Genomic DNA, 26135 nt, shown 5'->3' on the forward strand with positions numbered 1-26135 from the left:
AATGAAAGAGATACACGAAAAATAGTCTTTAATGTTTCGACAGGATGTTACATGTCTTCTATCCAAAACTTATCAATATAGTAAGCAAGCTGGCTGAAATGAAGTAGTACGGTAGTACGTACAAGATATGCACCTATTTTACACCTTTCTGATTATACGTTGTCCAGTTTATATAAAAACAAAACAAACCCATGGTAAAGCCGTTATTTCGGAACACAAATAACTTGTTTCTCGAGCAGCCTCCCGAATCACTTCGTCATTAAAGCCCCTGCTAAATAACCCCTTTTACACTGCACATCTTATCGTGAACAATATTGCGAATTAATTGTGGTAGAGAAAAACTTTCCAACTGTTTTCTGCACAAACAAACGTCAGGCAAAGCTGCGCAACGTCACTGAGCTGCCGCTAAGTACAGTACCTTTGTTGACCTTACGCAGAGGCCCCACAAGACATTCGATCTAAGACCAGAAAGTAAAAACGTATTGGTGCTTGTCGGGCTCAGTGGGCGCAGACAGAGCCAGAGTCGCAACAAAACGCCTCGCCGATTTCTGGGTTGATAAGGAAAGCCCTCGAGCAATCTTCCGCGCTCAACGAGACAGAAACTTTCAGTGCGTTTACAACACGGCTATCGAAGGAGAGCGAAAGGGGAGCGGTCCACTGCGTAGCTCCTTTTCGCGCGACTGCTTCCCCAGTGGCTAACGCTTCGCCGACCCGAGAAGAGTTTCTAAGACACGCTGGATTACCGCCCGAAAAACGAAGAGGACGGAGCTAATCTGGGGACAAGCAAAGCGAGCAGTGGATAAACAAGCAACGCCGAGTTGTCGCACTTTTTCTAACTGTTTTGCACCTCAACGTGTTGCCAAAGGCAGAAAGTTAGAGAGAGCGTCAGCGCAATCACGGAAACTTGGAGCGAACGCGATTATTTCGAACAGCGAGCTTTGTGATTTTGGTGCGAGACTGGTAGTACGTATACAGCATGCTCCGGTGCAACACCGCCTTTTGGAAAAATATCTGCGCCTAATGCGTACCTGAGTGCGCCGAAAGCTTGGAGCCCGAGCCCAGACCAAAGCTGTAGCTACAGGTTTACTTTTTCTTTGCAATGACAAAAGGAACAATATATACCAAGACTGACAGAGTATGTACTGTTCTTGCTCAGATGCTAGTAGCGTCTTTCTTACGCGACTCTAACAAACCATAAAATTACGGAGGGCGCTTAAGAGATTACTTACGCGCTGTGAATGTGAAAGCATAAGGACGTGGCGGCCGCTTTTCGATGGAGGCGAAAAGCAAGGCGCCCGTGTGCTGGTTGATGTCAGTGCACGTTAAAGAACCCCAAGTAGTCGACCTTATTCGAAGCCCTCCACTACGGCGTCTCTCATAGCCTGAGTCACTTTGTTATGTTAAAACTATTAAAATTTAACCGAACCTGATGTCTCACTATGAGATTTGTTGGGAGGTTCACTGTCCACACGACATACGCATAAGCCTCCGCTTGTTGCCACGCCGTAAACGCGTGTGCTGCGTGATCCAGTTGGCAGCGTGTTTTACTTGGAACCCGTAGGTCGTTCAGATACAGGCTATTACCCAAGGATGTTATTTAAGCGAGAACAATCGCTTCATGTGCTGCCGCCTTTAATTCGTATTGCGTGGCATATGTTTTAATAACCTCCATTGCACACGTGACGCCAAGTTTAACGAGACCATCGTGAGGCGTTTGAAATTCCCGCGTGAAGTCATGTGCCTGTGACGTTATGAGGTTTTCGGTGCCGCTTTTTCCTGAGCGCCTACTACGGTGTTCATGGACGACGGGGCACCTAACGCGTTCGCGGTCGCCGCACTTGACGTCTTTTATCTAAAGCATCGTCATCTCCTCCTTCCTCTTTCCAGTGCACAGGTAGGCGTGCAGAAAACGGGGTTACTGGGAGGTAGCCCCCACGGAAAGAATGTAAAGTGTGGCTCCCGTGCAAAAAAAAAAAAAAAAAAGGCAGTTACGACGAGGGTGGAGCAATGTGCAACCTGAGCCTGGTTCCAAGGCAGAGTGTAGGGCTATGTGGCTAACCAAAAAGCCACAACAGTTTTCGCTGACTCGTGCTCTAAGCCGCCCGCCTTCGCTCTTCTAATCTTTTCTTTTTCTTTTTGCTAGAAGTAGACGAAGAGGCTGCAGGCTAATTCTTATGCTATTCAACTTGAATGTATTTTTTATGCAATTCATCACTAAAAAAAGAACTTATGTTAGTTCTTTTTTTTTTTTTCGTTTTAGCGTCACTTTCAAAAACATGAAGGGGACGCTCATGAACTTGCTACTGCGCTGTAGTCCTCAGAACGCTCATGCTTCGCCTTAAGAGTAGATGCGAAGGGCTTTTAACACCGCCTTTTCATTCCGCCAATACTTTTATATTATTTTGCTTAAGTTGAATTTGGAGGGAAACGAAGGCGCAGTATTCCATTTCTCAGTGGAGACCTACACTAGCCAGAGGTGCATATGTCGTCGATTCGAATCCTTGCCGAAAACAAGCCTCCACCTTGACCGGAAGATAATAATAATAAGAAGAAACTTTATTACAGAGTTTTAACAGCATTAGATCATTGGCCTGCCAAAGCCGCAGTGCCTTGAAGGGCGGGCCGACAGGTAGCGGTAACTAACTATAATATCTGAAAATCACATTATACATTGAAATAACTTAAGCAGAAACATGCAAGAAAAGGACTGACAGCAATGAAGAGAAAAAAAAAATAACAAGCCACGTAACCTGAGCTAAATTCAATGTGAAGTAGCACTTCTAGTACACAGTAACGAAGGCAAGAAACACCGATCTTCCGATAGTAATAATAATTCAAAATGAAACAAATAAATGGAACATGATATATTCACGTATCAGCAGAGTACAGGACAACAGAACAAACAAAATTACATTCTTCTTGCTTGGCTTACTTAGCTTAGTTGTGTATTTATGCAGTTATGTAGGACAAAGTTGAACTTTAAAAAGGTCAGAGACCAAAGTATTAAAGGTTAATACGACGAAGGATTTATTTTAATTTAAACTTCGTTTTTACGCGAAAGGCACTTGGTTGTAGTTGATTAAGGCAAGATGGTATGTAGAAACTGCGGGTGCGCTGGCCGCATCTGGTGGAGCTGTGAGGCACCCGGTAACGGTATATAGGCCGGAGAAACGCGAAGGAACATAATCCACTTTATACTTGTGTGACCAGAAATGTCTGAGGATAACCGTTACTGTAAGAAGGGAGCGAAAATTTAAGCCCCTTAAGCCTTTGAAAAGGTCAGTTCCGGAATCCTAAATCATAGCTAATAATTTTCAAAATATTTCGAAAGATACAATTTATTCTATTTGTCCATCAAAACGCGCAGTGACCAAACACCGTAATCCCATGACGGAGTATGCTATAACCCAAGGCATGCAAAATCATTTTACGAACGGACAGTGGCATGTAATATCTAATATTGTATAAGGTTCATGAAACTGCACGAAGCCTTGAGCATAGATAAGCCAAATGGGAATTCCAGGCGAAGTCACTGTCAAAGAAGACACCCAAGTATTTTATACAAGACGCATAAGAAACAGGCGAACAGCTACAAGGAAAGCAAGAAGAAGGGTGGGAACCAGTAGTGGAAGGTTTAAGCTAACTTTCTCCAAGGGATTATGGAAACAAATGGATGCTTAATGGGAAGCGAAATGGTATGACGTCACCCCAAACGCCGCATAAAATATGGTTGCATCACAATTTTGATACCAAATCACGTGTGCATTTTCTCCAACACCGTTTTTTTCGGTTTGGGTTACGACGACGGTGATGGCTTTTCGGTCAGACGAGCTGTATAGACTCTGCGTAATAGTTGTTTGTCACTCACTAATCTTTATTGGAGCTTCCTAAACAGGCTGCGCTTAAAGCAACTTCTAGGGACATAATGGAGGCAAACTGCTCCGCACTGCCGTTCGTTTATTTAAATAATTATTTTAATTAATTAATTAACTAATTATTATTATTATTATTATTATTATTATTATTATTATTATTATTATTATTATTATTATTATTATTATTATTATTATTATTATTATTATTATTATTATTATTATTATTATTATTATTATTATTATTATTATTATTATTATTATTATTATTATTATTATTGGTTCACAGGAAGGGAAAGGCGAAGTATCTGTCACACTTGATTTTGTGGACACCTGAACTGCGGCTTAAAAGAAGGGAGGAGGGTGGAAGTGAAAGAGGATAGAGAGAAAGAGGAGCCGTAGTGAAGGGCTGCGGAGTAATTTCGACCACCTGGGGATCTTTAACGTGTGCTGACATCGCACAGCACTTTCGAAACTTGGGACTTTTCAAATATGCCTAATGGTTTGCATCACAGTAGGTAGTTTAAAAGGGAATGAAAGCCACTAATGGCGCACAAAATTTAACCACGCTGGCTAATTTAATACGCTGAGGGTTTCAAATTATTCAAAACATAATTTCCTTACAAAAGCCGCAAATGCTACGCCGGTGCGGTCTGTTCAGGTGGGCTATACCGGCAGGCGGATGTAAAGGGGAATAAAAAGACGATTAATTAAATCAAATTAGCTACTCAATCCTCTATTTTTATTTTAGGGCGCAACATTATACTGCGAAATTGAAAGCTTTGAATATTAAAGTGAGTCCAGGATACGCAATTTGTTGCGTCGGCATAATGCTTCGGAATGCCGAACGTGAAAAATACGCTTTTGATAGCGCGCTAAGTTGGCTTTGCCGCCGTGCACATGGACAAAATGGCATCGCTGCATGTCATCACGTGAATCATACAAACGTCTTCTGTGTCATAAAGTATGTAAACTAGGCGTGTATTTCACTCAAGCGGTGTCATTTTATTCATATGTAGCCTGGTAAAGCTAACCTTAAAAGCTTTAACAACGTTTGTTTGTTTGTTTGTTTGTTTGTTTGTTTGTTTGTTTGTTTGTTTGTTTGTTTGTTTGTTTGTTTGTTTGTTTGTTTGTTTGTTTGTTTGTTTGTTTGTTTGTTTGTTTGTTTGTTTGTTTGTTTGTTTGTTTGTATTATTCTGTACCGCGAACCGAGATGCCGATTCAGAAATTTGAAAAGCTGGACTCGTCTTCGACTTTGGCAGCCTTCAACTTCACAATTTAATCATGCGCTATAAATTGGAATATAAGAGCATTGATTTAATAGTTTTAGTTATTTAATAGCCTTTCTGCTGTACTGTGTCACGCAAATAATGTCCGCTCTACGGTATAGTAAACCTACACAGGCTGCACTTAAGTGTCTTGCACGGCTTTGAAACGACAAAACCGTATCAAATAATTTGTAATACACAGCATCTGTAATGTCACTTGTTAGGCTGTTTTACCGTAGCGTTCCACAAGTCCGCGTGGTCCCCTCCAAAGACGTTTCGGCTTGCTGGTCAAAGACCCCTCAACAAAAGTTGCAGCGCGAAAGAATGCGTTTTCATTTAGTATTGAGAAAAAGCACACAGCCATTTGAACTGAAGCTTATTTCTTGCACATGGCATGCAGTCCTCAGAGTGCAGCCATTTTAAATTTGGCACGGGTGCTCTGGTAAACAGATTATATTGCGAAAACGCAGGAAGCTGCACTTTCAGCTGTATGTGTGGCGCCATCTGGGAGTCATCGCGTCAACTGGCGGATGTTTAATACTACTTATAACGAGCCAAAGCACCTGCTGTGGCGGCTCAGTCAATAATAATAATAAAAAAAAAAGAGTCGTGGTGGCTCAGTGTTTAAGACGCTCGGCGACTAAACCCGCGTACCCGGGTTCGAACCAAATCGGTTCAAATCCGCTCCAATGTTGTTGTTTTTTGTTGTTGTTTTTTTTTTCTACTGTGAAAGCACAGCAAGAGGTCATGGTAAGTCATTGTTCTGTCATAGGCTCCACCACTCTCTCTGTTGGCTGCCGAACTTAAAAAACCTGTCGGCGAGACTCACGCTTTGAAGCCATTATACTGGACTGAGTCTGAATTACCCACGCGAGGCCACGTGGATGTGACCTCACAAAACAGCTTCGCCAATCAGTGCGCAAGGCACAAAAAAGTCGGGCAAAATTCTTAGTCCTTGGTGGTGAGCGTATAAGGGCTTTCGTTCTAAAACTATCGGAATAAATAAGACAATGCGGCAGAGCTAAAGATTGATTTTTTTACGTGTTTATGACATCTAAAGGCCACGTCTTTTGTTAACCATCTAAGCGCCACGATGGCGAGCGGATCTAAGAGAAAAAAGGAAAACACAGCTCGAGGTTATAGCTCATACTTTATTGCCAAAACAAGGTGTCAGAGCGAAAGCCATCCGCATCCATTATTTATAATAAACTGGCCTCGAAGAGCACTACCACGGTTTCATGCTATCCGCGCAAGGTGCGGGCAGAGGCTCCTGGAATGTGCGCTGCGGCGTCAGCGCATGCGTGCTTCAGTCCCGCTATTTCTAAGTGCAATATATCTAAGCATGCTGTAATAAAATTTCGTTAGTAACTGAAAGATTGCCGGCGAAGTGGGTGTGCAGTTTCCACGCCGAAAATAAATGCGTAGAGTTTTACTGTATACCGATGTCAACAAGATTATCAAAACAAGTAGTGGACGTGCAATAAGCTGAGCGGTTGCGCTCTGTTGAGGGGCGAAACTTTCTTGCTAGCGCGGCCTGAAAAGCGTGCTTTGCCGCATTAAAGCATTGAGTGAGGAGAAGCCCATCGGCTGTCTGACACGGTGTAAGCCATTTTGAAATTTGTAAAAGACGATGTTTGCCAAGTCGATAACTATGTGCACTGTATATCTATTTGTGACGAATAAATCAATTAATTATTAACGCGAAAGCGTTACTTCGCTAGTTCACAGATTTGTGTCCGCAGACCGTGTCCGCAGACCGCGTCCGCAAAATCATGTCCGCTGCAGCTGCGGGTAATTGAAACGTGGTAGAGGTTAAGGAGTGGTGTCAGTCGATAGAGGCTGACGTAATGTTGCTGCAAGAAAAATAATTAGGCCAATAAGTTAATCAGGTAATTAATTACAGGCAAGAAAATGTAAAAGTTGTCCGTAGCAGTTGTGAATAATTGAGAAGTGGTAGAGGTTAATGAGTGGCGCCAATCGATAGAGGGTGACGTAATGTTGTGTACGAAATAATCATTAGGCCAATAAGGTAATTAGGTAATTAATTAGAGGCAAAACACGGAAAATCGAGTCCGCAGCATTTATGAGTAATTGAGAAGTCGTAGAGGTTAATGAGTGGTGTCAATCGATAGAGAGTGATGTGATGTGTGCGAAAATATAATTAAGACAATAGGTTAATTCGGTAATTAATTCGAGGCTGAAATGAGAAAGTAAAGGCGAAAATGGTCTCATTATCGAATGGCTTGGCGCCACATTTGAATGTATCAAATATTAAAATAGTTAATTAAGGCAGTCAATTAGGGTGACGTCTAGGATGTGACATCACGCAACCGGAAGTAGAGCAGAACAAAGGCATAGGAAGGGATTGGCGCGCCATTTGAAAGTACCGAAGACAAATGGGTAAACAAGAAGTGAATTAATGTGGCGTCAAGGATGTGACGTCACGCAACCGGAAGTAGAGCGAAAAAGGACATAGGAAGGAATCGGCGCGCAATTTGAAAGTACCAAAAACTAAAATGAATAAGCAAGAAGTGAATTAATGTGACGTAGAGGAAATAGAGCCGAAAAGGGCATAGGAAGTGATTCGAGCGCAATTTGAAAGAACCGAAGACTAAAATGGGTAAACAAGAAGTGAATTAATGTGATGTCAAGGATGTGACGTCACGCAACCGGAAGTAGAGGCAAAAAAGGGCATAGGAAGAAATTGGCGCGCAATTTGAAAGTACGAAATACTAAAATGGGTAAACAAGAAGTGAATTAAGCAACTAGAAGCAACCAGAAGCAACCAACAGCAGCATCCGTGCTTTCGCAGTACTCCAATGCAGATTCTGCGGTGCTCTTAATTTCTTTTTTTATTAAAATGAGAGACGTTCATCAAATTCGTTTGAGGTCTCTTTTTGTCTATACAAACGCGAACACAGCTAGCTCAGATCTTTTTCGCAGAGCCAGAAGCCCATTTAGAACAGCTGTCATGTGGAAAGCTGTATGTCTTTTAGCAGAGTTGCTGGCTTCTGCAGTGGCGAAACTGGCGTGAATACTTGTGTTAAGGATTGGGTAATATGCTAGATTATTATAAATATCTTCCTTTCGGTACCAACCAGGGTCCGGCGGTAGGTAAAATGATCTAGCGAAATTATTTCATTATGTGGTGCGCCAACGTTTTGCACGAGGTAACAAAAAAAAGGCAGGTCTTTACACCAAATACTAACCATTGCATCTTTCTGCGCAGGTCGTCTCAGAGTCTATGCTGGAAGAACTCAAGGAATGCTTCATGGAAGCTTACGACGACAATAAGGATGGAAAGATTGAAATCCGCGAGGTAAGCTTCTCGGCATTTGTGTATTTAATATGTTTGTGTTTGTTTCTTTTTGTTTTCTTATATTTTCGGCGCAAAGCACGCATGCCTATTTAAAGTTTTAGTACGCTGTGTGTTTCAGCGTACGTACGCGCGTGGAACACACCAATCTCATACACTCTAGCGGCAATTACACTCTGCACTATTGCGGGCTGCAACACCTGTAACATGTAACATCGCTTGTCGCATAAAAGTCCCCTTTTCTAGATCAAACGATGCCATTGTAAAGACCTTGTTATTTAGGCTACATTTTTATACATCTTTTTTTTTTCCTTTTTGTTGCCGAATGAAAGCTCACGCGCATACTGAACGTGCAAAGCGAAGCAAGACCTATGAAAGAAAGCGAGTTGTGATATCGTACGATGTCCAGTAGGTGAAAATAAATATTCTCGGCACCATTCATACATGCTATTGAGCCTATTGACGTCAACATAAGTTATACCGTGTTCGTAGCCAGTGGATTTAAAAAAACATGTTGCTTACATTTACATTATATTTACGTATGTTTTAACTCAGAATTTGAATTCATATTCATGTTCAGATTCACAAGAAATTTATTTAGCCTTACTAGTTACGACATTGAGAAGACATTAACCCAACAACACACCCTTGCAATATCACCGCGTTAATTTCGTGCTGTCAGGTTATGTTCAATGCTTACACAGCGGCTTTGTTTGCAAATAAAAAATAAAAAAAAAAACATTACATATACTACAACTATTGAGAGGTATAGTAATACTGTATCCGTAGATCGATAGGTTCGTACTTCTCGCTTCGACTTGCGATATGCATACCGTTCATGAAGAGAGCACATGATAAACGATTAAGACGCTCAGACGTTGCAAAGCTTTTTGTTCAAAACGAATACAGGTAACTAAAATGCAGCATGCACAACAAAGAGATGACGAAACGCGATAGTTTTGTATTCGAGCTATGCCAATATTTGTAGCAATAACTGAGCAAGAAATAACTCCATGTGCGATCTACACTTTATAATTTCAGACATGCGAGAAGGATGAAGGCGCGATATATAAATGCATCCAACAGTGGTCATCTAGTCGTTCTGCAGTGGTGAAAATCTCACAGTTAAAGACATACAAGCAAGGCCTGAACACACAGGGTAGCACGCGGTTAACTTTTTCCGAACACAGTTTTGTGTTCTCCGACGAGATCAACTGACGCGAACCCGGCGAGAGCACGCACCGCGTGGTCCGTGTCGTCTCATCCTCGCTGGGTGCAACAGGTGAAAAGGGGGAATCAGTGCGCTGTGATTATAGCGGCCGCGGCCAGCGTACGTGACTCGGTGCGCCGCTGAGGCACCGCCAGACGTGGACCACCTATGACAAGCGAGCGTCATGGTCACGCACGTCCGCTTGCTCCATGCAGCGCTGCGCTTCGCTTGTCTCTTTGCGCTCGGCGCAAGCGCGCCCGCGCAACAACGCAGCGGATGCTTGTAAAACAGCGTCTAAATAATTATTTGACCAAATCGATCTCTCTTTACTGACTGCTACAGTGAGGCTCATTAATTAATACAAAATGCAAGACGTGTAAAAAAAACTCAATGAGCACCGCTAGCGCTGCGGTTCGGAAAGTAGGTAACGCCGTGTTTACGCCGGTGTAGTATGCACACCGAGTTTGAATAGACAAACTGTTAAATGTCGCTAAACTCGAATAACAAGCGTGGTGGCATAGTACCTCCCACAATACAAAGTTGTACGTCCTCCGGCGCATAGCGAATGCGCTTTGGCTCTCTAGTTTGGCTCGGGACCCACAGCGAGCCGTTAATGAAGCCAGAATTGAACCAGTAGCTTTTAACAAGCCAGCGCAAGATCACTAGCAAAAACAGCCAACAGGTCTGTTTACATGGCTACCGTTCTCACTTGACTCGAATGTTTAGCAACTTTTGCCATTACCATAGCAGTGCGCAAGAACTGTAAACACGATTGGGTATGCAAATTGATCCCTTTGCACTGGCTTGTTTCTGATTTTTGTCGCACAGCAGTAGGAAACGCTGTAACGCGTATGCGCACGTGCATAAGACAAAATTAGAAATCGGAGCTCACCTCGACCGCATAGCGCATCCCATTTTGTTCGTAACTGCGCTCTTTATGAAGTCAGAATTCGGGATGACCTCGTTCGGAGCAACGCACTCAGCCGCGTACTAGAAGCCCGCTGTGTGTGGGTTTCAAATTTTCGCATTTCAAATGAAGTACGTGGATCTGAGGCTGCTGGCGCGCAGTAGTTCAGCGAACTTTCTTGAGTAAGTTACCCGCTGCAAACGGGCTGCGTTAGGGTTGTATACGTATATACGGCGTGGTTGGGAGCACATCGCATTTGACGTCGCTATCACACTCGTTCTACGCACTGTTAAAGGAAGAAAGAAAGAAAAAGAAAGAAAGAAAGAAAGAAGGAAAGAAAGAAAGAAAGAAAGAAAGAAAGAAAGAAAGAAAGAAAGAAAGAAAGAAAGAAAGAAAGAAAGAAAGAAAGAAAGAAAGAAAGAAAGAAAGAAAGAAAGAAAGAAAGAAAGAAAGAAAGAAAGAAAGATAAAACAATGTGCACAATATTCGGTAGCAAGCTGCAAAGGCTTCAGCCAGGGTTGAATACATGCAATCGCGGAGCTTCGCCTCCTTCAATGCGTGCAGGCTACGCGAAAGACATTCGTGAAATTTTTATATAGGTTTGTTTCCCTGCCGTTCACAGTACCTTGACAATACATACCAGAGCAGTTGTTTTTATCTTCTATTTCGGCTCCGTTGAAAGACTGCTTTCTCTCTCCGGAATATTTCATTGTCATGGGTGAACCTTTAACGCTTATATATGGTTCAGGTAACAAAGGCGTGCTTGTCCGCATCATTCATTTTGCTTCGCATGTAGGCGGTAGATGGAAGGCAGCAAAGAAGATTGGAGGAGGCGCTTCCCTTTTTTTTTTCTTTCTTTTTTTACCTCACATATGGGGTGCTAGTCGCTTGGATGGCTCGTCTTTCGCTGTTCAAGCTGTCTTCCCGAGCTCATCTACGTGGCTGTGACGCGCGCAAGCAAAACGCGGCAGCAATATCCGTGCCGCGTCTGGCGTACGCGCGGCGAGCTCCGCGCGTAGAAAATGTCGGCCTGGCAACTCTCGGCGGGAGGCTCATCACTGGCATCATTCAAGGCGCCGCAGCAGGCGCCGCCTAAACGCGACGACCTCGCGCTGCCTCAGCGAAATGACCGCACTGCCTCGCGGCAAGCGCAGCTCTTTCAGCGCCCGAGACTGGAAGCCGCGGCGGCAACGCTCCGGCCAACGCCAAGCAGCCACGCTCGGCCGTCCAAATGGGCTATCGCGGTGGCGCTTCCGAAATAATTAAGCGAGAATCTGCGAGAGCACTTGGAACGCCGAGTCGACTGCAAAATGTGTTTGTGCGCGCGGGCTCGAGTAGACTTGTGGAGAAAAGAGTCTGTTCAAGTCTTTAAATGTATGCATACGGCTTAGCCAATGTGCTCCTTTAGATCATCATCGCACGCACAGACCGCGTCTTCACATCAAAACGTGCAGCTTGGTCCAAGTCGCGTTGCTTATTAGCAACCAAAATTTTCCAACTTGCCAGACTCTTCACCTAAATGTTGGTCCTTCGTGCATGTACGCTTCTTCATCATCGTTTTTCTTCTTGTTTTTCTTTTTCTAGAAGCTTTTAACCAATTCTCGTCAGAAAGCAGAGCGTCACTTATATAGTACTGTGTTGCCCGCAAAATGTCATCTGTCATAATTTTCCGCAACTCAAAACAATGCGCTGATTGTTTGCCTCAAGATGTGACGCGAACAAAGAAATCGCTACTTTATCTAAAACAAAAAAAAAAAAAAACGGGACGCAGAGCCGCCGGGGAAGGACTCATCTTTCTGCCCGCGCGCATGACGCGCCTCAGGCTTCGCTAGCCAAATATCCGCCAGCGACGTGCAGGGTATCGTTCGACAGCCCATTGTTGCTGTCGGGCGTCCGGACGACCTTGGGTGTGTTGACGCCACGCGGCAACCGCGCATGCGTCTTTTTTCAGAAGTGAGACTTCTGTTTGCTGCTCAGCGCGCCATGAAATATATGGCCCTCGCGCACGCACCGGGGCCGTGCACGTCAGCGAGACCTAGGAGAGCGAAGACGCAGGCAGAAGAGAGATTCCCAGGGAGCCGCATTGGGAGCGTCGGGTCAATCAAAATGGAAGGCTCGCTTCTGGCTGCCTTTATGGGAGAGGATAAGCCGGAGTCTCGCCAGAAGTTATGTGCCCGCGAAACAACCAAAGTCGGCCGGAATTCTCCACCGCGCCTATCTCGCTCCCTGCCTCTTCTCGCGACGTCACGTCTCTCCTGCGCACCTTATCATTCTTCCACCCATGGCAGGGCCCGATAGAAGTTGCTGTCAACGAAGCCGCGGAAACTGCCATGACCGGAGGAAGAATGCATCACCGAAAGGTCCGTCTTCGTTTTTACGGCTGTGAAGGCGTTTCGCTCTATTGCTTTGTTCGTGGATCTCTTAACCAGCTTTCGGACTCAACATGAAGCTTTTCCGCGCTTACTGAAACACTACAGATGCAACCATTTCTTTCCGTTCGGGGGAAAAACTTCTTGTGAACTCGAAGTAGTGCTTTTCAAGGCTTACATTTCAGCTAGAAAACAAAATAATGACTACTAGGATTAGCAAACTGAAAAAAAAAAAAAAAAAAAAGATTTAGGGCTTGGTTGAGGGGCTTAACGTCCCAAAGGTGACTCAGGCTATGAGAGACGCCGTAGTGGAGGACTCCAGAAATTTCGACCACCTGGGGTTCATTAACGTGCACTGACATCGCACAGCACACGGGCGCCTTGCTTTTTCCCTCTATCGAAAAGCGGATTCGAACCTGCATCCTTGAGCACAGTGGTCGAGCGCCGTAACCACTGTGCCACTACGGCGGGTAAAAAAAGTTTTAAGTGACACTCATGTTATAACACTATCTTTTTTTATCGGAAAAAAAAAAGGTAAACCGAAGTGTTGTTAGGGCTCATTCTTATGCTCTATAGCAAATGTAGTTTGACACAATGCACAAAATAGTTCAACCCCCCTCCCCCGTTCGCAAAAAAAAAAAAAAATAAAAAGAATAACACGAATGACCTTTTTTTTTTTTTTTTTAAAGCAAGTGTACAGCGTCAAAGTTACTTCTGAAGCGGTGGGGGATTTTTGTTACACACGCAATCTTCTAGCCTGCAATAACGCGTGATATTAAGATTCATCGACTTCTCTGATATAGTACTTTGCACCCTGTAAAATGATGGCCGTTCGGCCGGAAGTAAGGGTGCCACACTTCGGTACCAGTTGCACTGTGCCCTCACCGCTTTTACGCGGGGCCGCTGACGTAACTCGGAAAGTCTCCCGCGTATCTTAGGCCAAACCTGTCGTCTTGTGGTGCGAATCGCGTCCACATTTTTAGCACACGCTCAACGTAGAAGCAGCGTTGGGGAAAACGTTGAGCCAGTAGGCCGCTAGAGGGCATCGGAAGCAAACGCAGCATTTCTGACGCCAACTCAGACTCTCCTTCGCGAAGGACCCTCAGCAGTCCGCGGGCGCTCGTGAAATTTGGTCGGCCCCGTCCGAATGCAGACGCTGCTCTCTACTGATGAGATCTGGACGACGCAGAGGCTCGGGGGCAGTCGCGCTCCGTACTCGAGATGCAAGCTCCTCAGAAAAGAAGGAAGTGCTGTGAAGCGGCGCTCGCGGAGAGAGGGGGTGAGTGAAAGAGCCCCGAGTGCTGGTCACCTTGGCTGAAAGTCATTATGCAAATGCCGCCTCCTTGACGCAGCTCGACGACTGGCGCGCTCAGCTCGAGTGCTCGTCGGACCGGGGCTCGCGACGGCAGCCTGAGCACACACTTGACGCCGCTCCGTTTCCGAAGGGCTAGACTTCGAGAGGGGGCCGCGACGCCCACCTTCGACCAGGCTTACCGCGACGTCACTCGCCTTGCCGAGCCCTGAGGCTGCAAACAGAAATCGCGCTCCTGTTATGTACATGCGACCTCAACACTTGGCTCTGCTCTGCTGGCAGCTCATCAAGTGGCTTGTAAAGCACGCGCGTCGCGTTGCTACTTTTACGCCCGGTAATGAAAGACAGAAGACAGGCGAGGATGCTTCGCCAGCGCCTCCTCATTGGCAACCCTTTTCAATGATTCATTCAAACAGTGCGCTCTTTCTTTTCTGATCCCAGGAAGACCGCAAGCGCGTGTGGTATTAGAAAGTGTGTAAAAATATGACCGCAACTAGGGTGGACACTTGCCTATGCAATGAGAGTTTACGGGCTTATACATGTCCCGAGTGACGAAGTATATTAAAAGAAAGCGCGACAGCATTGGTGGCTAGCTTCCATATATACGTAAGTTGGTTTTTTCGGCGTATTATCTCAGTATCACTGCACTCATAACAACAGCTGCTTCCTACCTTTTAATCCCCTATACTCTGTACCCAAATAAACTGCCAGAATCAGGAGCCGCCACTATCGATTCCTCGGATCCATTTGCACATATGTAGTACCCGAAAATAGTCTGCGGATGGTTGTCCCCTTGGCTGCCGCGACCTGCTAGGCCTCGAATATAACAAACTACTAAGCGTTCTTACTTTGGAGAAGCGTGGGGAATTCGGCTTCTCTGATTTTTATTGCTGCCTGATATGAGCGTCTTATTTATATACAGTTTATTCAGTGGCTCCTCGTAGCTTTCGCTACGCTGGGTGGTCTTCTTTTTTTTGTCTTATTCTCTCTACAAGGAAGTGTAATTCTACATGTTCATGGTGTCTAGGTATGATTTTGCAGCGCATCAAGGGTAGCAGTACTGGTAATGAATTCTATCTGCGCACAACATTCTCCCCCACAAATATTCTACGCATGCAGGACTATCGAGCGAACAAAAACAGACTACCTGAGGAATCCGGATCCATATATAGCAGCATCGGCACTGGACGCCGAATGATGCAGTTTTCAGGCTTCACTCACGCTTCGCGCTGCGCACGAAAAGGCGCTGAGCATTGCTGTACTCGTAGGCTTCCCAGTGGATTATTCATATGAAAGCAGTAAACAAGTTCTTCGAGTTACCGCGCGCACAGCCCTGCCAAGAGCATACGCATGTGAAACCTTTTCAATTTCGTTTGCAACCATTTCTGCGAAGCCGGTTACGCGCTTCTCGCCGCTGCAAACAGTTGTCGCCAGCTCTTTGTTTTCTTCTCGACTCACTCATGACCTGAAGCAAGAAAATAGTAGCAAACAAATACTGAAATTCGTTTCTTGCGCCACAGTTGCTCTTTCCTGTACAATAGACTGGGAACAGAACTTCGCAACTATTGATTGATGCTGAGCAGAAAGTGGCGGTTCCAGTTTATAGTCTTCAAAGACGACGCAAAAGGGCTGATCTCGGGATCTGCCATAAAACTGCTTGAACTTAAATCGTTTGAGGGTGAAGGGGAACCGCAGAACTTCAGCTCCACCCTCTTGTCTTCCCCTTCCACTAGCTTTCCGATTACGTCTCCAGCTCTGTTATTACGGCACGAAAGGCTCTTTGCACAAGCTTCAAGATCTGGATTTCGCCCCAGCTTTACCTTGTGAGGTGGTTGTGGAAAATACTCAACATCCTCGTTCTTCTTTCTGAGGCGCGCGTGTTCTTGACTGTCTGACTAAGGGGCACTTAAAGTGGTCGTGCTGTCTGGTGAAATCCAAGAGGCAGCTATTTCAGTTAACCAACTTCAGGTACGCATTTGGAAGATTTATTATTCCTTTCAATGCGTGTTTCTTTCTTCTCTTTTTTTTTCTTCTTTTTGGTAGAGCAAAGGCGAATCAGCAGCGGTCAGAAAAAGACGGAGTGCGCTTTGTGTCCTCTCGAACGCGTCAACGGAGGCCACCGGGAGGAGAGAAGCAGTCTCGCTGAAACATTCAAAATGGAAACCAGCCTATGACTTTCTGTGCGGAAAGCCAGTATTCTGGTTCAACAGAGAAACAATGGCGAGTTTTTGTGAAGCTCACATTGACGTCAAACGTTTAATTAGAAACTATCGAACTACAGCTCAGAGTGAACCCGTTTCTATGCCCGCTCCCGCTTAAGTACTAATTGTCCTGCAGACAGCTATGTTGTACACGTAAACGGAAGTGGCAGTGAAAAGAAATCCGTGATAACCATTTCAAGACCTGGGTTTTCATTTGCTCTCAACTTATTATTATTCCATAATTCAAACCATGTTGCAGACCGGTAGGAACACTCTACGCTTTCCATGCTCCCCCTTGGCAGTGAACGGGCTCTCGTGCTTAAGAACTACTCAAGTACTAGTACGTTGAATAATGCAGTGAAAAATTCAATATATGCTCACGGTCTGCTTCCCATAGCTGATAACACTACTTACTACAGACTGCAGTAGAAAACCAGCACCAGCTATACACGCTCGCGCGAAAACTTGATGGCATGCAAATAAATCGCCTGCCAAATGCTCAGAAAAACTGGATGTAAAACACGCTCAGTGCGCCGAAAAGCAAACATTGCTCAACAATCGTTCCACGTGTCTGGCCTCAGTTTGCAAAATTTTTCAGTTTTTAAAATAACACTTTTTTTTTTTTTAGCTGGAGTTAAACCTCTTTCCTGAAAATTCCAGCGCATACAGGGGAAAATTCGGTTCACGGACCCGATTACCCTGCTTGATTATACAGCCTTATTTTCTTCAACCTGACGCGCTTGTACTATTGTGTAGAGATCCCCTTCGAGAACTTTTTTTTTTTTTTTTTCTAACTTCGTCTTGCCATGTACAACCTGTGTCCCCGTCCTATCTTCAAACGCTAGACGCTACAGCCGCATTTGGAATATTTCCGCGTACTTCCTCGCAAAGCTTATTTCCAGAAATAAATCGCGTGGCGAATTCACAGCCATGACCTGGAACCAGGAGCGTTTTGCGCTCCTGCGTCAAGCTTTGCTAACCTTGGCAGTGCGTGGCCCAACTACACATTGTTTCTGTCTTCCTGTAAGCAAAATCCGAAGTGATAATATTTCAGAGCGTACGTTCCTTTCCAGCTTATCGAAGTCGTTAATTGAAGTGCATATATGATTCTTCCCGCATCTCAGGAGAATCATGCGAATAACGGTATCCCGGGTCGATGCCACTGCGAAGTACACCAGCTAATCAGATCAGTTGCACAACCACTACAACTACTGAACTTGACAATTGTACTCGGCATCCTCACAACTTTTTGTAGGAAATTGTGACTAAAGTATAGCATACCCACTATCCGGCACACTTCCAGAATGTTTGCCGAATACGGCGCGCAAGAAAAGAGGCAAGCGAGGACTTGCCAACCGTGTGACCGTGTTCTTATGGCAGGCGTACGCGGGCGATCGAAACTCCTCGACAGCGTTCTGTTTGTGCGTTCGTGCGCCGTATCGTAGGAAACACGTCGGGACGTTTTCTGAGCGTGCCGACGCCTCCTGCACGCTGGCAGCGCCTTTCAATTGTGCTTGCAAATGTGCCCCAATAAATCCTCCAGCCACGTAACATATGCCCGTGCGTAACATGCTCTTGTATAAGTCGGCACGAAAAAAGGAAATGCGCTAGCCTTGCAAACAATCAATATTCATTGGTTGCCCGATTTTTGCGGTCACGCTTTTCTCTGGCCTGCAGCCCACTTAACGCGAGCGGACAGAAGAAAGGCCCGCTCTGTTTTCAAGTGCCACACTCATGACCGGACAGGCGCGCTCCTGTCCGCTGGCATATGGCGCTCAGCGAATTGAGCAAGAGCGGCTCTCTGAGAGGCCAACGTCCGGCGCCACAAACAAAATGAGACAAGGAAGAAAATCGTCCGACTCCAAAAGAGCCGGTCCTCGTTCATTCCTCGCGCGCGGGTATTCCACCGCATGGCTGCAGTCCGGTGTGCTCTCTTTACCGGGCTGGTTTATTCGCTCCCTGGGCGCACGTGTTGCAACGCCAAAGCTCGAACGGGTGCCTGGACGCCGGCGATAATAAGGTGCGCGCAAACGGCCGACCTCTTTTGCAACCCGGGGCACCGGACGGAAGCGGGCCCCTGGCGAGCCACTCCCGGGAGGAGACGCCACCTCGTCGATACGGTCTCTCCCGAGCTGCCTCGCAGCAACTCGACCGCGTCTGCGCCTGTTTGCTTTGCTCTGTCTGTTTATTACGCCAAACTATGGCGAGTAATAAAGATGCTCGCTGCGCGAGGAAACGACAGCGAGGTCCCAGGAACATAAAAAGTAAGCAATCAAAATTTCACACCGCACCGGGAGGAGGCGTTTATACAGCTGCTCCGCGCTCCCTGCGGCCGCGTTGCCCTCCTCGACAGTTAGCGATCAGAACCGTTGATAGCGATGCCACAGAGTACCATTCTGTTAGCGATACAGGACAGCAGTATAGCCGCTGAGAGAAATTATTGTACTTTTATGGCTTGTGTAGCGTAGTCAAATTGACATTGCTTTACTGTTTTCATTTCATAGCGAAATTACGATCATTCTCATAGGTTTGTGACTCAGCAATCGCGAAGGTTATTAGCACGTAGTTTCAAGTTAAACGCCATGTTTTCTGTAACGGATGCCTGCTTATGGCCCTTCGTTTTAAATTTGGAACGTGGGTATGAAAAAGGAAATGTTTAAACGCGTCACACATATATTTAGTTGATTTCGTTTCGTTTATAGCGTTGAACGTCCCAAAGCGACGCAGGATATGAGAGACGCCGCAGTAGAGGGCGCCGGAAATTTCGACCGCCTGATACCGCATAGCACACGGGCGCCTTGCTTTACGCCTTCGTCGAAAAGCGGCCAGGATTTGATCACGCATCCTTGGGCACAGCAGTCGAGTGCCCTAACCATTGCATCACTGCGGTGGGGCACTTAGGTTTTGTTAAGCGCAGCATTCCTTAATGGTGTACAGTCAGGGGCAAAAGCTTGCGAGACACGAGTTCATGGGAAAATAATTATTTTGAGGCAGTTTAGCAAATTTAGTGAATAAAATGTGCTGAACAGCGAGCGGCCATGCACGCCCCATTCAGAGAAGACAAATATCAGAGGAAAAGCTAGGGGGCAACGAAGAAATAAATGCTTTTCCACAAATCCACTTCCGCCCCGCCGTGGTGGTACAGTGGTTTGGGCACTCGACTATACTGTGGTCAAGGATGCGGGATCGAATCCCGGCTTCGGCGGCCGCTTTTCGATGAAGGCGAAAAGCAAGGCGCCCGTATGCTGTGAGATGTCAGTTCACGTTAGAGAACCCCAGCTAGGCGAAATTTCCGGAGCCATCCACTACGGCGTCTCTCATAGCCTGAGTCGCTTTGGGACGTTAAATCCCACAAACCAAACGAGCCAACAAATCCGTGTGCAAAGATTGGTCCCTGACTGTACATGTACGTAAGTTCGCTTAACTGTTATTGGCTGGCAACTGCAATAATACTTTCTTCTCGGCCATCGGTCAAAATTTAGCTCATCATCAAAAAAAAAAAACAAAAAAAAAGAAACGAAAATGTCTTGCCTCTCGCCATTGACAGAGAGGCCTCGTTCTAGTACTGATGAACTATACGCAATATGAATTAGATAAGTGTTACAGTTTAATGAGTTCTTTTTGCGGCGTCCACTGTGCGCTGTCATTGGCTTTTACAATTTTTATGAATCTTCGTCATTTCAACGTGCGCTCTTAATTACAATCTCTGAGTATCATCTTGCTCAATCTCACACTTATTTCTACTATAAGCCCGGACAGTGCAAAATAAGAAACGAACAATGTTCATTCGTCTTGCTAGACCCAACGTCGTCAAAGCATTCACCGACGCTGAAACCACACTAGCTCCTGCTACGGTTCCGCGAGTAGTCGTCTAGGATTGTCGATGCAATCTGCTGATGAAAACTGGAGACGATGAAAAGTGAATTGTACTCGCAATACATTTTTTTTTTTCATTTACTTCTCCAAAATGATTGATATATCGCATACTATGTCCTCACCAAGAGGTTCTGCTTGACCGCTTTAGCGATGCCTGGTAGAACTGCGGAGCATGTGATGTTGACTCGACATATGAGAGACGTTTGTGCTAAATGCGAATAAGATCTTTGGCGTCTACCCCACTTTCAGCCACGTGCGGTGTCGCCAGCACTTTGTAAACAGCGCGTTCATGATTTCTACTACGAATGCGGCTGTGGACATTTAGGCAGCGCCTCAAACGCTATTTGCACTCAAACGACAGCCCCTTGCAGGCGACGAGCGCATCGAAGCTTGGTACAGTTTATCAAGATGCGGACTAGAACTGCACTAATATAAACGGACGCCAATTCGCGTAAGAGAGTGGCAGTGTCAAGATTAAGATGCCAGCTTCGGATGGCCCAGGTGCGAATGCGTTTGTTTTCGCATCTGTCACGTTCATAGCTGTGATGCGAGTAAGTGGCGCCATGTTTCAACGTTTGACGAAAAAGAAAATGGGTAGAAGAAGCATCATGCCTCAAACCAGCTTTTCTATTGGAATAAAACTCAATTTATATAGGGCATGCTTTTTTTAAGGTCTTCCCTGAGCGATAATCGACAGTGAGGCTGAGTGGGCTCTCACTCGCCGCCACCTACTTCACCGCGTCCGCTCAGCCAGCCACTCGCACGAGTTTTGCAGTACTCCGCGTTCCTCTGCAGGAGCAATGCTGGTGTATCTGTGGTACGGGATGTGTAATAACATGCAGATAACTTCCCGAAGTGAATATGGGCTATGAAGGGCTTCTTATGAAGGACGGCTTCTGATTCATTTAGAATCTCCAATAATGTACGATGACGTCGCCAAGCACAGGGGCTTCTTTGCACAGCTTATGCGGCCGCCGAGGCCGAGATTCAATCCCACGATTGTAGGACCAATAGACATATGCCAAATCCCTTGATCCATTGTGGCGGGTACGGGTGTCTCTCTGAACGGCGTGTATTCTTTGTCTCGCCCTCGTGCAGCTAGCCCAGCTGCTGCCGCTGGAAGAGAGCTTCCTTCTGCTTTTCCGCTTTGACAACCCGCTCGAGTCCAGCGTGGAATTCATGAAGGTAAGTGCTTTCAAATCTCACGTTGTTGCCTTGCGAACATTCGTTTGTCCGCCTACGGTTCTGCATCAGTGACTTGCGCAGCCTGCCCACTAACCGTTACCATATATTTTGCTCTCGGCCAATCCTCGGGCTGTTCGCACAGAAGTCGGTCCATTTGCTATGTCACCGAGCACGAAGTAGCCTTAGACAGCCTACAAAAAAAAATTAATAAATAAATAAAAGATGTGAGTAAAGGTACGTCGGACGGACCTGGAACGCTTTCTCCTCTGGTGTGTCCGATAGATCCAATAAGAGTTTTCCATTGTTCAACATAACTTACAAAAGTATCTCGTGTGTTCGGTATAACCTGCGGGTACAATAGTGTGTCTCTGTGTGTTATTTGTCAAAACAAGGCAAATTCAAGCTGATACATTTGCATGAGTGCGGGTCGCGTGTTACAGTGGTTTTACCCACTGTACCACGCGCCCACTGTCCACTGCCCGCGGAATGGGGCAATTGGGCGTTCGCTGCTCGTACTTCGAGTGCGCCGGCAATTAACGGTTAGTTCTGCTTTTCTGCTACGCTCATAACAAACACCCTGTAGTGCACGAATTACAGAACTACTCCTCACTATTTTCATAAAAGCGTGTGAGGCATATGCGATTTTGTCATGCGGCGAAGTAACCTTCCTTAGCGTAAAGGCTCTCCTTGAGGAAAGCCGGGATCTCCAGCCGAAATTGAGGACGCGCGGAATTTCCGCCCGCGTGTGCGCTCAGTTCGCGCTAACCTCGAACCAGTGAGTGTTCGAACGCCACATACGCGGGCTTTCACGAGAAGGCAAAGCTGCAGGGTGGGCGCTAAAAAACAACGTCGCTGTTCAACCGGAAAGGGATCGTTCTCGCTGCATCGTGCAAGCGCGTTGAACTAATCTTGAAAGCAACCTGAGAGTGACCGCGATGATCGCTGTGAGCAGCCAGACGTGAAGATGCTTATCTATGTCATCTCTGAGAGTGTGCAAATGTAATAAAGGGCAAACTTTTATTCAGAGCCCTCTGTAAGTCGTGTATATAGCGTGCAAGCTGTGTACACCTTGCGAGGAAGAGCACGTATCAATTGAGAACCGCGGAGGACAAGCTTTAGACGGTGCTTTTGCAAACGACCTTAATGACGACTGCCGTATCTTTATTGAGAATCGATTAGATACCTCGGACGTATCGTATAAACACTTCGGGGAAAAAAAAAATGGAAACCTCTTGCAGGCTTGATTGATGCACAGACACGTACATCAATTAGACAATTGTTCATACACTGAAGAGGCTACATTCGTCGCCTGAGATACTGCTTCGGAGTTTATGAAATAACTATGAGCTCACAAAAAATACTAAGAAAGTTTTAGTGAATCTGATAAAAGGGATATTTTATTCGTATCCTGCAGCGCTTAACTTGAACGAGCAACAATATTTGTCAGTAATCACTAATTAAACTTGGATCTTCGCGCACATTTAGTGGATTTCTTTAATTTGTAATTTAGACAATTTGTTAAGATTGTGCACACGTTAGAAGCATAACTATCGTGCGCAGAGTGTAAAGTCTGATTCTACCGAAGGCGCTCTGTATTGATTCGTGCAAATGCGGATAGGAAAATAAAGAGGGAGAGGGAGAAAGCGGCTGATGAATGCCTGTTTTACGCGTCGGGAGAAATCGTTATTAAGGTGATGTTTTGCGCAATGTATGCCGCAGATCGGAAACAAGCTATTTCTGCGTCGTGCTAGTGCTGTCGACGGTATCTGATGTTAAACAGCTTACAGTGGACCGAAGCTCCGGCCCTTGTAACGTATATAATACTGCTCGCGAAACTAATTTTTTATGGTACTCTTGACACCGAGGGCAAGGGCAGCGTTTCTGAACAGTTTCTACGGGCTGTGCGATGGAGACTTTGTAAAAGTAAAAAAAAAAAAATGTGAATAAAATTTCTGCAAAAAATGTACTTTATTCTCAGTTTATACAAAAAAACGCGAGATTTAAATATGCTGTATACAACACCGCCGCGGTGGCTTAGTAGTTAAGGCGCTTGAAGGCTGGTCCCAAGACCCGCCGTGGTGGCGCAGTGGTTAGGGCTCTCGATTACTGTGCCCAAGGATGCGGGATCGAATCCAGGCCATGGCGGCCGCTTTTCGATGGAGGCGAAAAGTAAGGCGCCCGTGTGCTGTGCGATGTCAGTGCACAGGACAGCGCGATATCCCTCATAGCCTTAGTTGTTTCGAGGCTTTTTGAACCCCTTATTAAAACCCATAAACCAAACACTTTAAACAAAAAATAACAAAGGAGGATAATAAACAATAAAGTTGTTCTGCTAGTGAGTGAAATTAGGAGCAACATAAGCAAGAAGTGCAAGAATAATAGGGTTGCTTTCCTTTACAGGAACCCAGTAAAGCTTCTCATATTTTTTAATAATATCACGATATCGTCGACAATTCGCTCAGTCATCGCCTAAACACGACGCGAATCTCCGAAATGGGCGAGAGTTGGCCTATGTGCAGTAAATAAACATCGGTCCGAACGTCGTCTGCTTGTAGGAGTGTCGCTCGCCGTGCTCTGTGCACACGCCAACATTTTCGTCAATCTCGCCGCTTTGCGCCGTGTTAGAGCGCTGGTAATTTTCGACACTCGCGCGATACTATATATAGTTATAAATTAGGAATCTCTACACGCCAAGGTTAAAAGGGGCATGACAGTGGTGACGAAGGGCAGAGATTCCAAAGAGAAACATATTTTTTCTCCCTCTCGAGTTTTAGAACACATTCGTGGTGAAACTTTCGAAATGGTAGAGGAAAAAAATGTTCCAGTCACCAATTACAGGAAAAAAAAAAAAAAACATGGCAGATTACTTCGGATTCTTTGAAATCCTTGCATTCTAGCAAGGGGGAACGTAGGAGTCCTCGCACTCTTAATGCTGCCATCTCACGGCTAAAGCTCGAACTGTCGTTTCTGCGGCCCTCATACTGTTCCGCCAATCAACTCTCCCTTAATATAAGTAAAGGCAAACGAAACAATAAGGAATATTATTTTACTTGCAAGCATCCTGCTGCTTAAAACGTTGAAGCAATGACGTTTGTAAGTTCGCTTTGGTAGCAGCGGCCTTCTTGGTATCATGAGAGGCACGTGATCTGAAAAGATCGCCGTTTACAGATTATTACGTCGTTTATTTTGTCCACACAGCAGCGGTTGGCTTTCAGGAGATGCTGCCATAACAACAGCCACAGCGGTTAGTAGATAAATTAGGAGGATGTGTGTGGGTCGCCTCTTTCCCATCTAGACACGGTCTCTATGATCGAGGGTGTATAATATGGATGAACAAACTTGTAATTGAAGTGTCTCATATTTCAAATCTCTCTGTTCTTCCTAAACGCCTGGACGGCTTCTGGATTTTGAATACGCTTTCTCAACTCTCTGTGACATCCAGTGAACTTTTAAAAATAATATTCAATTACTTCCAGCATCAACAGTTCAACGACTAATTGAACAGCTTTTGCATATGACACATGAAAATTGCCTTTATTTTGAAGGCGTCGTTAAAACATCGTACGCTTTAGACCCCTGGTGGGGCAGCATATTCAGATTACTGTGTGGGAACGTTTTAGAGATGCGCTGAGTGAACCAATTCCACAAACTATTTCCCGAAACAAATTTGTCCCTTCCGTGCGAACGAGAGATATGAGACTATGAAAAGGTTGCGGCGGCGTCTACCTACCGCCGCGGCAGCGGGCGATGCAGAAGTCGAGACGACAAGGAGGCCAGGCAGTACGTGTCGCGACAGCGTGTCCTGTACGCTGCGCCGACGCGTGTGCGCCCACCAGGCTGAGAGACACGCGGGGCTCCCGGCGCCAAAAGATCGCCGGGCAGCGTGTAACGACATCGCTAAGCCGCTTTACGATCTCGCGCCGGGGACCCGCCTGCCGGGCGTGCTAGGACTCAGGTTCGCAGTAGCGGTGGACTCTGAAATCGATAAGAAACGTTATAAACGGAGCATAAATCAGCTGGGCGCGCGGCTGCTCCCGGCCGCTGCTGACGAGCTGCTGCAATCCGACGGCGCTCGCGCCGACCGCGAGGGACTAGGGCCCGTTTACGAGCGGCGCCGGGTCTGTGCGCCCCGACACCTGAAGCACTGCTCGCGCGGCGAAGTGTGTCCGGCCGCGAGCCCCAGCCGATCGTGTGTGGAGTGGAATATAATTCTCGTTTCCCTGTCGCTGCTGTAGCGGCGGCCTTTGCATTACAGATATAAATCAAAGTTGAACCAGCTAAGAAGTGGCATGACAAATAGCAATGCACGCGCAAGAACTGCCGGTTGTAGCGTTGAAGGCAAGCGTGATGCAAAGGACGGGCCTCCGTTTCCCTGTACTCGAAGGAGGCGGGTGGCGAGCGCGGACCATGTTGAAGGACGAAGACGAATTAAGCAGCCTGCGCACTGGCGATTTCGTATGAGCCGTAGATCCCTCCTGTCGATTCCTCGTACACTCCCCGTTAGTGCCAAAAATGACGAGCAAGATGGTAGAAAGACACAACACGAGCGCTCCTGTTGTGTCTTTCTCCCATATTGCTCCTCGTTTTTCGCGCTATACGTCATGAGTCAGATGTATAGC

At 45.9% G+C, this 26135-nt stretch overlaps 1 protein-coding gene across 1 annotated transcript in view; it reads left to right on the forward strand.

Annotated features, from left to right (window-relative positions):
• The window catches only part of Cbp53E (Calbindin 53E), a 196455-nt gene that overhangs the window by 144577 nt on the left and 25743 nt on the right, over positions 1–26135 (forward strand). The window contains exons 3-4 of the mRNA XM_084590480.1: positions 8370–8459; positions 21430–21516. Coding sequence (XP_084446606.1) covers positions 8370–8459; positions 21430–21516 — 177 coding nt within the window. The remainder of the gene's footprint in view (positions 1–8369; positions 8460–21429; positions 21517–26135) is intronic.

Source organism: Amblyomma maculatum, chromosome 1 (genome assembly GCF_055883805.1).
Source record: "Amblyomma maculatum isolate TAMU_Amacu chromosome 1, ASM5588380v1, whole genome shotgun sequence".
Classification (NCBI taxonomy): domain Eukaryota; kingdom Metazoa; phylum Arthropoda; class Arachnida; order Ixodida; family Ixodidae; genus Amblyomma; species Amblyomma maculatum.